This window comes from Lissotriton helveticus, chromosome 7 (assembly GCF_964261635.1).
Source record: "Lissotriton helveticus chromosome 7, aLisHel1.1, whole genome shotgun sequence".
NCBI lineage: Eukaryota > Metazoa > Chordata > Amphibia > Caudata > Salamandridae > Lissotriton > Lissotriton helveticus.
In genome coordinates this window covers 81704874-81717764 of record NC_136068.1, presented here as the reverse complement: position 1 = coordinate 81717764, position 12891 = coordinate 81704874, and the positions used below count along the sequence as shown (strand labels likewise).

At 44.6% G+C, this 12891-nt stretch overlaps 1 protein-coding gene and 2 non-coding genes across 5 annotated transcripts in view; all 3 read right to left on the bottom strand.

Annotated features, from left to right (window-relative positions):
- Positions 1-12891, bottom strand: part of NCAPD2 (non-SMC condensin I complex subunit D2) — a 71201-nt gene that overhangs the window by 44116 nt on the left and 14194 nt on the right. For all 3 annotated transcript variants that reach the window (XM_078651548.1, XM_078651547.1, XM_078651546.1), the window contains exons 6-14: positions 8518-8657; positions 8302-8429; positions 4696-4819; positions 3860-4007; positions 2081-2278; positions 1507-1641; positions 927-1014; positions 645-828; positions 446-564 (exon numbers count right to left, since the gene is read on the bottom strand). In XM_078651548.1, coding sequence (XP_078507674.1) covers positions 446-564; positions 645-828; positions 927-1014; positions 1507-1641; positions 2081-2278; positions 3860-4007; positions 4696-4819; positions 8302-8429; positions 8518-8657 — 1264 coding nt within the window. The remainder of the gene's footprint in view (positions 1-445; positions 565-644; positions 829-926; positions 1015-1506; positions 1642-2080; positions 2279-3859; positions 4008-4695; positions 4820-8301; positions 8430-8517; positions 8658-12891) is intronic.
- LOC144771294 (small nucleolar RNA U85) lies at positions 4320-4621 on the bottom strand. The gene has a single exon (XR_013599237.1). It is a non-coding gene; the product is annotated as a small nucleolar RNA U85 (small nucleolar RNA).
- LOC144771296 (small nucleolar RNA U85) lies at positions 7296-7576 on the bottom strand. The gene has a single exon (XR_013599239.1). It is a non-coding gene; the product is annotated as a small nucleolar RNA U85 (small nucleolar RNA).

The following is a 12891-nucleotide window of genomic DNA, read 5'->3' as shown; positions in this document are numbered from 1 at the left end:
CATATCTTTGGAACAAGAAGGGAAAGTAATTCAGGACACACAATCAACGCCTGAGATCACCAAGTACTTGCAACTCGTTCAAGCACCTTGAATATTAGATGCTCACTACTCTAGGAAGCAGCCACCAGCCCTTCCCTGCTCCATCCCTACACCACCACAACAAGAGCAGTGGTTTCCTTTTCAACCTTGCTTTGCCCCACCACTCCTTGCTACTGGTGAAGGGAAACCAAGACAGTTGGGACTGGCAGATTGAATATGTAAATTGCAGGGGGATGAATCTGCACAACATTGTGATGTTGCACATTTTACCTAAACCGAGAAATATTATAAATTACAAAAGGCGCATTGTGAATCTTAGTTACAAAGAATATGCTTGTGAGTGAAGGTAGCAAGAGTGAAGTGACAGTACAGGACAGTCTCAACCAGGTAGATAATAGTCATTTACCTGTAAAAAGTTTACGTAATATTTCAAGGATGCACTGATCTTCAGGGCCATCCTTTCCTGAGAAGGCAGCACTGTCTTTGAAGTGCTCGGTGGCTTCCTGCACAAGCGCAATGGCATGCCTAAGGAAGGAAACAGTTTTTACTTTGGGCCCATCAAGTTAGCATAAGTTATTTTTGATCGAGAAGTGGCTGGCACTTACTTATAATTGGTCTTCTTCAGAAGCTTTATGATCCGCTCAGCGACCTGCTCAGCGGTCTCGTCCTCACCAATGCGGTCAACCTGCTCCTCCTCCTCTTGGGGTGGCCCCTGTAGGACAATCTGCAGGCTGGAGCTCACTTCTGGAAACATTGCCTCCCATTCTTCCTCAGGAGTAATCACCACAACTGCAAAGGAGAAAAAACATACCGAATGGAAGTTAAAGAGCTCAGCTACTAATAAAAAGACCCTATTGAGGTCTGCTGAGCTAAAGTCAAAACCTCACCCGGGGCTGCAGCTCTCACTTTCTCTCTCAGCTCCCTCAGTTTAACTGTTTCTTTTTCCAATGGATCCTTCAGGTCTGCACTACTGAGCTGCAAACAAAGTAGGAATGTAAGCTGAGCAGAACACACACACTGTACCTACAGAGCTTGCAATAGCTAACACGTTGTAGCAGTGAAGAACTGAGACATGCAGGATGTACTCTGGAGAGGTTACCAAGGAATCGGACGCTCAACCAAGTACCATCAACACATGGAACCATTTTGTAATGTTCACAAGAGTGCAATGTTTAATGAATGCACTTAGAAAATGAAGGCGCCAAAAAACAAGCATAATTTAACTCAAAGAATCAAAGAGGCCATGCACTCAATAACACAAAATGGATGTGTGACTGACAATACAGTTGGAGAGTTTTCAAACTCTCATCAACAGCATGTTTGAAGTCCGTTCGCTGCGGTGCCTCAAATTCACTCAATTGCTGCTGTGTCATTGAATCGCACTGCAACAAGGCTATGTAGTGAACCACCCCAGCTCTATTGTGTAAATGCCCACCATGTGTTTTTTAGTCGTTGCTTTGATCTTACCTTGCAGGTGAAGGGATTGTTGGCCAGGAAAGTGGCAAGGAGCTGGATTGCGTTCTTACTAACATTCACAGATTTGTCAAAGAGCCGGCCAACCGTTAGAGTGACGACGTCATGAAATCGAGAGAGAGGAAGGGCCTGGAAAGGGAAAGAGTAAGCTTGAGGATAGGGAGCAATGCAACATAAAGGAATGCCAGCAACAGTGGAAGGGCAGTGGCCTGAAAAAGCACACCTCGGGAGAGATAGTAACCAGATTTTTGGAGGGGGGGGGGGGGGGGGGGGGGTTAGATAAAATAAAAATGTCCAGCCAGTCTGAAGAAAGGAGGAACTGATGCTCTATTCACGAGCACCATAACAATAGTATAATATTCCACAAGCTAGCTTTATTAAAAAAGTAAATACAATTAAAATGTTTTAGATAAATATATATATATTTTTTTAAACACAAATTAGAAGTCTAAAACTTCCGCTCAGAACTTAGTTTGTGGCCATGCCACTGGGGTGGTGGTGGGTGGGAATATATTCAGGGAGAAAGTAATCAATGCTCAGTCCCCGGGAGCCTTTTGTCTATACCAACCTTCTCCTGCACAACACGAGCAAGAATCTGCAGCACCTTGCTGCGTACAAAGGCATGGACGTCGTGCATGTGATCCTGCAGCGAGTCTAAAAACTGGTCACGGGTACGCCTGGCTGCTTCATCCATCTGATCACCACTTAGCACTCGGATTACCATTTCAGCCATGACCGACAGGACAGCATTGCGCATCATATAACTCTGCAAAGAGTAAAACAGGAACAGGTGGGATAGGTAGTAGATGCAAGCATGCCCCCCCCACCCCAGCCTTGTTCGAATTGTGACAAGCCCAGAAATACAGTAGGAGCCCGATAACAGTTTACCTGTCGCTATAACAAGCTTCATTCAGGATCCACTTGTGTCTTTAGTCACCTCATGAGGATCATTTTATGGCTGCTTACAGAACTGTGATAGCAACATCAGCACTCAAATATAAAATATCTTTAGACCTAGAGATGCTCTATCCTTGGAGTGTTGCAGATCTGTTGCATTTCCTAATATGGTTGCAGTTTCTGCTCCACACAGCCCATAAATAGATACAAGGAGGTTGGAAGAGCTAAGAGGTTGCACCTCCCATGTATATAAAGCAGCTTGTGCACAGATGGTAGAGCTTTAATACTTGCTGTACAGCAGTGGTGCTCACATTAGACCTGATCTGAATACTTTGAACCTCGAAGAGTGTTTAGCTACATTTGCGAAGCTGTGTCTGCTGTGCACCATCGTATGGCTAGTCCAGGCAAGACATTTACGCCAGCGAATTCACTCATCTACATGCTGGAGTCCGATTCCGAGCACATCACAATTAGGGTGATGAACACTCAAGCACAGTAGCTTTGCTACAATTCCACTAAGTCCAACCTTGTACATTAAAGTTCTTAGTCCGAACAAGGACCTAACCAGGACCCTGCTAGGTCACTCATTGTCAATACCCCCTTATCAATCTTGCATCACACTGATCGCCCCTGGACCTAAAGTAGTGACTGGTGGCAGCTGCTGGTTATTGACCAGTGCTCACACCTAAATTAGCCTCATACACCAGCAACTATTCTGCTGATCAATCATAAATTCCAAGCCCACTCCAAGAATTTCCTGAAGGATCTTAGAGCAAAGTTAAGCCTCTTCTCTCCCAACTGAGCAGAGCAATGGACATCACATTCACAGGCCTGCAGAGGCAATGATATTATTCTACATATCTGACCGAATGCCGAAAAAACAAGTTATGTAGATGTCAAAGAAGCCAAAAAGTAGTAGAAACATTGTGGTAGGGAGAAGTACTGCAGAATTGATCTCTTGATGTTCCAAATAGGCTGTCCTAACTTGCTGACATTTAATAATTACACAAGGTTTCGTACAGAAAGGTTTGCAGTTTAAACACTTATAAATAAGAGGACTTTGAATAGCTTAAGTCTTCCATACTCTCAAATTCATGGCCTTCAAGTTACAGAAATGGTTTACATATTGGAGTCGTCTTCCACCTAAAAATTCTTGCAATCAACTTCTCCAAAACAAAGAAGCTGCCAGATATGTAAGCAAAATGCTGCTGAAAGAAAAGAATGCTTTGGAGAGACAACCCAACATTCCAGGTAAGCATGTAAGGAGGCTTCTCCTGGCTGCCATTTTACAAAAGTTAGACAATCTTGCGAAATCAGAAAGCTTCCCAACAATGGGTTCCTAAAAACTTCGGTCACATATGCTTCAGCATCAAGGTGAACCTTTCACCATCAGAACTCGCTTCTTGCCTGTTCATGTTAGCCACTTCCACTTCCCAGCTACAAAGCCTACCTCCCCATCCAGGTGGTCTAACAAGACACTGATGCTGGGAATCATGATGGCTGGTATTTGCTCGCCAAGTTCAGTCAGGAAGGAGGCATAGGCTTTCACCCCAGATGTCTCCCGAGCCAGTTCCTGAGGGCCCTTCTGTCCAATCTCTCTGTGAAAAGAAAGAGGTGATCAGTGGAAAAGAAAGGTGCAGGAACACTTGAAGTCACTAAGGAAGAGAGGACCAAAGTTCAGAAAAAACAGCCTTCAAGTGATGTCCCACTGCCCCCCCCCCCAAATATTTACCATGTCAACACAATCCTTCTCATCTTCTATTACTATACGTTAAAGTCACTTTAATACATTTTGAAACAAAGATGCCAACCAGGAACACAGACATCACTACACATCAAGAGCTGAGTGACTTAAACTTGAGTAGACACCTAACTGGTCAACATTTACCACAAGTAAAAAAGATGCTAATTGCCATCAGATTACCAAAGATTTGTGATCACACCATACTGGCTAACTCAGGCCACTGATCTGCGCCCTCAATTTGTGGACCTGTGTGTACCTTGTTTGCAAAGACCCTGCCTTGATTCCCAAGTTCCTGTACCTTAAGGACTTGTGAAAAGTAAGGAGGATATCGCAAAGTTTGCTGTTGGACCGGCCTTACAGTGAGCGTGCACAGCTCAGCATCGCTCACCAAGATTACGGACCATGTTTGAGGTCAAAGAACAGGACCTAGCCAGTGGAGTCACATTAGCCTCGAATTCATCATTTGGCACGTTGTGAATAAATGCTAGCAGTATGGATCCCAATGCTGTGGACGAACCCATTTTCACCCTTGTTGGTCTTACCTCATGATCTCCCCAACAATGGTCTTCATTCCAAAGTCTGTGGCCCAAAGGCTAACAGCCTGAACAAAGATTGGGGCCAAGTGCTCAAAATGCTGCAGTAGTTGAATAATCTTCAAGCTGGCACCTGGACAAGAGAAACAAGAATAAAAAGAAATATACATGGAGGGGGGACAGATGTGTACAGAAGATAAAGTATAAAGAAGGAAGCTATTAACAGGAAAAAAGAATCCAGGAAAAAAAAAAAAACAGTAAGATAGAGAACAAAAAAAAAAAATCTGCAATAGAAACCAAACAAGAATATACAGAGCAAGAGACAGCAAATGAAAATTAGATGAAAACCAAAGCAAATCAAAATTAGATGAAAAAAACATGCAGATAAAATCAATAAGATGGAAGGGTAGTAAATGCTGAAATTAAAATATTGACAACTATTGAAAACAAAACGCCAAAGATAAAAAAAGTGAAGAGGAATTAAAGGTTGTGTATAGGAATAAGAGCGCGCAGAATTAGTCAAGTGGAAAGTACTGAAAAGTGCCAATTTATACAGACTGTACACTGAGCTTACAATCCCCAGCAAAGTCTTAATATTCTGACCTCCCTGATTGATGCAGGACCAGGAGTCTGGCGCATGCATGCTTGTTGGGTATAAGAAGGCAATATCAGACTTTGTCAGAGAGGAAACCAACTCCTACTACGAATTAAACATTTATCAGTGTTCAAGCACTTTACTTAAAGGGAAGCATACAAAAGTAATAAGTATGCGTGCTAGGTGCTTTTTAGTAGCCAAGGAGCGCACAAGAGGCAGATAGAATAGCCCTGGAAGAGCGCATTATATGACCGAAGCATGAAGGGTCTCGGGTGGAGTCCTAAAATACTACATATTTTAGGTTGTTTTTGACAAGAGCGGCAACATAACATGGGCAATAAATGTGGGAAGCTTTTATATTGGTTCATGAATTGTGACAAAGTGATGCAGACGCAAAAATGGGCGGCTGTGCCACAAACTTTCCCCCAGCAGGCCTTCTCCTACTGACAGTTAATTCCTTCTTTGCCACTACAGATCCGGAGGAACTGGAAGCTTCTCAGATGAGTGAGACTGCAGGCCCCAACGGGCTACCAGTAGACTTTAACAGGCATCGCCTCTTTTGCAACCTTTGTATAATTGTATGACATTATGTATTCAATGCAAACTTCCGTACAATCTTTGTGGTTTCATTTTCTCAGTCATTCTAAAACCTGGAAAATCCCCTGAACAATGTACCTCATGCGCTCAGTCTCAAACATGGAGGCCAAATTAGCTAGCCTAGTTACTAGTGCTATGACTCGCCAGGGTGATAGCCACACACTAGTCCACAGGGTCCAGAAACATTTCATGCCTGGCAGAGGCATGATAAACTATTTTAGGTGGGTACAGATAGCTCTACCTAGAATAACAGATTTGAAAAGGTGCTTGAAGCCCGAAAAAGTATTTAACTCCGTTGATGGACAACCCTTCAACAGGACATGGAGAACTTGTTTGGCCCCAAGTTTAGAAACTGTTTCCTCCACACAGCAGTGGACCCCGGTTAGGATCCTTTCCCCAAAGAAATGGGCTCCCGTCAGGGATGACCACTACCGGCCCTATTGTTTGCGCTTATTAGACCCCCTTGCAGTGTGAATTTGGAGAGGTGGCCGGATCGCGGAATTCCAGTGGAAGGGTGGCACAGAAGACAGTTTCTTTGTACACAGACGATATGTTACTGTAACTTCCATCATAGAAATGGTCGACAATTTGACACTGCAACCCAAATGTGTAAGAAATCAAAATACAACATGGTCCGTTCAAATAATTGATATGCATATTACTTGTAACCAAGTTTTATGCCAGGAGCTAAACCGGACTCAGCTACTAGCCAACCTTCGAAAAGATACAGATATGCAGAGTGCCCTCCCTATTTTGGCGAGTCGTCCTTGGTAAAACGGTAATTCTCCCCCAAGTCCAATGCTTGAGAAATTTTTAGATTCTTACAATTGAGGTGTGCTCTAGGTGTATATAGCCCGAAATTAGATACTCTTGCATCCAACCATCTGGAAGCAAAGGTCATCATTAAAATCATGGTGAAAAAAGTATTTACCATGCAGTGATGACCGAGGTCTGAGAAGTAATGAAGAAATAATGGATTCGCTTTCAGGCGCTACTGGCTTGGGTCCTCATGGTACCAATTATACTCACACCACAAACAGCATTTCAGGGAAGATGGGGACACATTGCCATCATAGGTAGATGCGGATTGATCTGGGCTGTTTAACTGTGAAAGGCATTATCACTTGCTATCACTTCAGTAAGATTACACCTCAAATTTCCGAGATGGACAGATAGATGTGAACAACTGGAACAATTGTAGAGTCTGTGCCTGCCCAACTAAGCACAAGAACACATGGTTATCCTGGATTAATTTTTCTACATTCTGACATTCACCAGGATATAATCTGTTTAATTATTTGAGGTTATATGCTACAATGGTGTTATGTTTTTTGCAATATCTTTCTCTTTTTAGATAAGAAATAAAAAATAAATTTAAAAAGGAGGCGGTTCACAAATGCAGATTATACTCGGTTGTCACTCTCAGATTACCAAAGATAAGGGATCATCCCAAGTGGCAGTCCTGTGGCATTCGCCCATGGCTCACAGACTTTGTGATTTACTGTGCACATTGTATTCAGCCTGGCCAGGGCCCACATAAGACTTGTCGTACAGCACCTCATTTAAAAGGAGTACTGCAGTTGATTTTTTGTCCTTACAGCGGGTGCACACAGCTCAGCACCACGTGCCAAGATTACAAGAGCGGTCACTGAATCCAAGGACATACCGAAGAGAGCATGTCCTCTTTGCTCATGGTGTGTAATTTGGAGTCTCCAAAACAGTCATGACTGAGGGGGGCATGAAAAAATTAGAGATGCAGACAGAAGAAAAAAGTAAAATAAGAAGCTTCTGTGGGAATTAAGAGGGAGTGCAACAGAGAAACTTTTAAAGGGAGCAGGGCACATCTTGAGTAAAGACTACTCAAATATAAAAAATACCTTTCCAATGAACAAGGAACCAGAATTTGTCATTTCATCCAGCGTAAATTATGCAAGAAGAAATGGCAAATCATGCAGCATCTTTTGTGATAGTATTACTTCATTTGTTGTCATTCCTAGACTTGTTAACACTGTCAGGGTATTAGTTGCACCTCATTAACACCAGTTCAACACCCCATTGTAGTAATAGGCTACAGCAAGGTGACCAGTCAACCTTTACTAAGGACCTTCCACTGCACAGCAACATGTGCCTCTGCGTTTTTACTGACTTTTGAACTAGACATTTTTTTAATCTGCAGAATATGGATTATGAGACAGATGCAGCAAATCTACAACTATGCGAAGTTGCGGCAGCCGCACAATCACAATTCCAGTGGCCCTGTACATAGGTTTTTATTCCAAGATCCCCAATTCATCTGGAGACCCAACTACAGTAGTGAAATAAGCAGAGCCACATGTAGGAAGGAGATTACACAAAGCAGATATGTGGTTGTGGGGAAGGAGCTGATATCACATATAAGCACAGAAGACTCAGCAGCCACTCACTCAGCATGTGGTTATAGCGTTTAACCATCACCCCCAGGAGATGGGACACCACATCACGTGTGGGCTTGTTCTTGGCCTGGGAGACACTGGGATTCTCCAGGATCTTGTAGCAGGAGCCAGTCACCAGGCTGCAGGAGGAGGGGGACCAACATCAGAATAAAATCTAGGAAAGAGCCATATCTCCCACCCACAAAACAGCAACTCCCTGCTGCAGACCTGACAAACTCTTCTTCCACCACAGAGAGGCTCCAGAGGCGCCGGATCTCCAGCTGCACCAGATTCAGGATGGCCTGCAGTACTCGCTCGCGTTCTGCTTCCCAATCAAAACCACCAGCCTTTAACTTTCCCTTCTTGCCCTGCAAGGGAAGGTAGACGTCACTAGAGCGGAACACACACAGACAATTAGGTTGTGAACCTTTGCTGGAGCAAAGGGTGGTACTAACAAGAAGGAACAGCCTAATCTAAGAAGGATAATACTTCAATCTTAATAGAGCCTTCATACTACATACAAAAGAGCTAGCCCTGCACAATGGAAGGCATTAAGCCACAAAAGCCGCTCTACCTCAAAAATATAAGCAATGTGCCAGTGAGAAGACATACGGGCTGCAGCAGTAAATTCATAGCTAAAGTGAGCATAAATCACTGGAACCAATATTTTTAAACCCATAGCACAAAAACAGAACATTGAGAGGCAATCAAAGTTGTGTTGGGCTTATATTCCCTAGCAAACTCTAGAGGTACAATCCCAATCAGTACTGCTGGCAACAAGCATGTGCCTCCAAAAGAATGCACCATCATGTTGGCTTAATCAACAGGATGGGCCAAAGGGCATATTGTTTTAGGATTAATCAAGGGTACACTGACTACACACAGGCTGTGCCACAAATCTTGAAATAGCCAAAGATTCAGAGACCGACAAAAACCATTAACAGGAGGATCAATTCCAACGGCTCAATTAAAAAAAAATATGTCTGCCATCTGAGAGGGCTTAAATAAACGAATCCAGTTTTATCTGACTACACAAGAATAGAAACATCAGTTTTAAAATCTGGTCAACAGAGTAAATATAAATTAAAACATTTTTTTAAAAAGTGATGGGTGAATACTAGAATTTATTGCAGCCACTGGTGATTAATCCGGCCACATCTCAGTCCGTCATTTTGCACACCATATCACCTCAGTTTGAACTCGCCATATGCAAATCAGACTTTACAATGCTCCAGTAGGCATAGTCCAGCCCAAATCTGTTTTGAAGAAAGGTTGCAAGCTCTGGCCGGACGAAGAGACACTATTTGTAGGAAAGTGCCCCTTTTGCAAAAATATCTGATGCACCTTAGCGGAGGTGCACTGGGTCAATGCCAATCAGGTGCCCAGTGCCTGTGTTATTTCCTAAAACTGTACCTTTGTTTTCACAATTGCCACACCTCTGGCTCACCTGTAAGTCTTTGGTAAAAGGTACCAGTGGTACCAAGGGCCTTGTGACCAGAAAGGGTATCTAAGGGCTGCAGCATGCATTGTGCCGTCCTTCCAGACCCTTCACCAAAGACATACACACTGCCAATGCAGACTGTTTTGGTGAAGACAAAACTAAAAAGTCTACATGGCACACATCCCTGTGTGCCTTGCCCACCAACCACTGCCTGTGGCATAGGTAAGTCACCCCTCAACCAAGACTCACAGCCCTAAGGCAGGGTATACTGTTCCACAGGTGAGGGGACAGCTGCATGAGTAATGTGCCCCTATAGGGTGCGCTATTCAAAGATATTGTAATTGCAGTGGCGATGTATTCTGTACCTGGGCTGGGAGTTTGTCATTACAAACTCCAAGATGACTTTAAAGAATGCTAAGAAGTTTGGTATCAACCTGCTCACAATTATAAACCCACTTTGATGCCTGTGTTAGATTCATTACAAAAGGCACTCAGAGGGCATCTTAGAGATGCCCTTGTTCCAGCTGGCTGGTATGCACCAGCCTGCCACACACATCCACCTCTGACCCCGTGAGGTGGGAGCCCTTGTGCACTTTTGGGTCAGGGAAAAAGGCTGCTTGGTGTGGAGGTGCCACAAACCAGCTAGTAGAGATGCCCGCCCCTTGACCAAGCCCCAAATGTGGTGGCGGGAAAATCAGTAGTCAGGAGGTGTGTCCCCTCCTCTGCCAGGACCACCCCTAGGTGCACTGGACTAAGGTGAACCCTCCTTAGGAAATCCTCCATCTTGAATGGAAGGATTCAACCCAATCAGGTTAAGGGGGTACCCCCTCCCCAAAGGGAGGAGACATTCTAAGGGTGTAGTCACCCTAAAGCCAAGTAGCTCAGTATTTAGGGATACCCCTGAACCGTGATCCTCAGATTCTTGTGACCCAAGAAGAAAAGGCCAAAGAAGACGCTGTGCAGATGAGCCTGGAAGAAGGCAACGGATTTTGCCCCAGCCCTACCGACCAGTTTCCTACTTTAAGACCAGCGAAGACACCTGTCCGGTGGCCAGCGACTTCCACGAACCCCAGAAAGACTGCCACTCTTCAGCCAAGACCAGACCTCCCGAGGACAGCACCCCTGTCCAAAAGAAACTCCAGGCGGATCCGTGACCCCTGCCCACTCTGTACCAGACACCCACAGCACAAGTTAGAGTGGCTCACCTGTACTGTATCCCCAGGGATCGCTGGCCTCGTCTCCATCGGTGGCTGACTTCTCCTGGACCCCACAAAGTCACCTGCAGACTCTACACGAAAGTTCCACCTGACCGCGATCAGCTCCAACCAAGAAACCCAGACACCAAAATGTAACCATGCACCCTCGGGTGGGCCACTTGGACTCAGGCCATGGGTGTCGGGTGCAGATGCAGAGTTTTTTTTTCTTTGGAGTTGGTTTCTTAAAGACAGTTCGACTGTCCACAGGAGATGTAGAGTCTTTGTTGAAGGCAGGCAGTCCTTCCAGGTTTTTCGAGATCGCTGGGACTGCAGGACAGGTAGACTTTTGTAGCAAGGGCGAAAGACAGCAGACAGGCCAGTAGGGCTGACACTGGTCCTTCTCTCTTGCAGACACTGGTCATTCTCTCTTGCAGGGGCAGCTCTTCAGCACTCAGGCTTCATAGGTCATCATGAATCTGATTTCAGGGTTGGAGGGAGCCCCCTAAATACTAGATTTGGGAGCGTTACAGGAGAGTAACAGGTAGAGACCAATGGGTTCTTTACCTGGGGTGTCTACACCCACTATTATGCCACCCTCCTGTGGGAGGGTGGCATTGCACTAGCCCTAATTGGTTAAGTCTCACCATCTTCAAGATGGTAGGCACTGAAAAATGTGCTTCACTTTGCCCCCAGCACCCGAGGGGTGGAGTTGGCGAATGGGCACACCTTTTTTCTCACCAAGTTTTTCTGCCAAAATTGTGGGTTCCAACTGTGGGCTGCCATCCGCTACTGGCAGCAGAGGCTGGAGTTGGGGCAGTGTAGCATTCGAAAGGCAGCAAGGTCTTTGAAGCTTCCCTCTTGAGTACTGTGCTCAGCCTGGGAGAGGAGAAGGCACACCTCCCCCAGGATGGGCTTGGTTTCTGGCCTTAGAGAGCAGGGGCCCTCAACCCAGGTTTTCAGAAACATGTCTGGTGGTATTATGGAAGGCAGATCACTAATCAGATTCCCACCACACCAGTACTGGCTCAACAAATCCTTGAGACACTGCGCCGATCCAGAAAAAAACAAAGATACATCCTAGGTACCACAGAGAGATGAGCTCAGTGACATTAGGTCATGATAAAGTAATAGCCCGATACCGGTTCAGTTGGAATTCAGGCATTTGGACGTTCCTACCCTCAGCATGCACTTCCTGCCACAGGCAAGACTGTCACAAATGTAAAAGACTTCTAGCGCCATATGACAGTGTGTGGTGTAAAGACAACGTGTTCCACCAAGTGCCATTGAAAACTTCCATACTTGCTAGACCCAGCAAAGTGTCCTCAAATACTCATCCTATGAGCTATTTAGAGATGTAGGAGAACAGTAAACCCCTCCATAAGGAACCCTAAAGGTTCATGAAGTTTCTTTTAGAGCATTCCCTCCTATAGTGCTATGGGAGATGAACACTCAAGTCAAGAAATGCTTCCTTCCTTCGAACCAATCAATAGAGAACATTTAAAGTTTCTCTTGAAAGACAGCACTTCCTCTAGCATTAGCAAGAATGTAAAGAGCGTTGAAGGAGTTTACTGAAAAGAAACCTTTCCTCCACTGTACAAGACACAAAACCATACTGAAAACTATTCCTCTGGATGAAAGCTTAGCACCTACACTTCATTGTAGGACGTTTGGGTCGATTCAAATGAGGTGGGTGTACTATCAAAACATTGTTGGTGGGGGCCTATGGCCATATTTACACTGTTTGCTATTTAAAGTTACGGGGGATTCCCAGCCTGAAGACAGGGAAGGATTAAAGCATGTGATTATATAAAAGATATGAATACTGGAGAATCGGAGAGACAATTAACTAATTTCATGTACCTACTTCAAACCTCAATATGGTTTGTGCTCTTTAGTGGATACGATTGATTGGATGTAGCCTACACGGGCTGTTTTGGTAACACGAGTTCTTTGCGCACTGCTTCA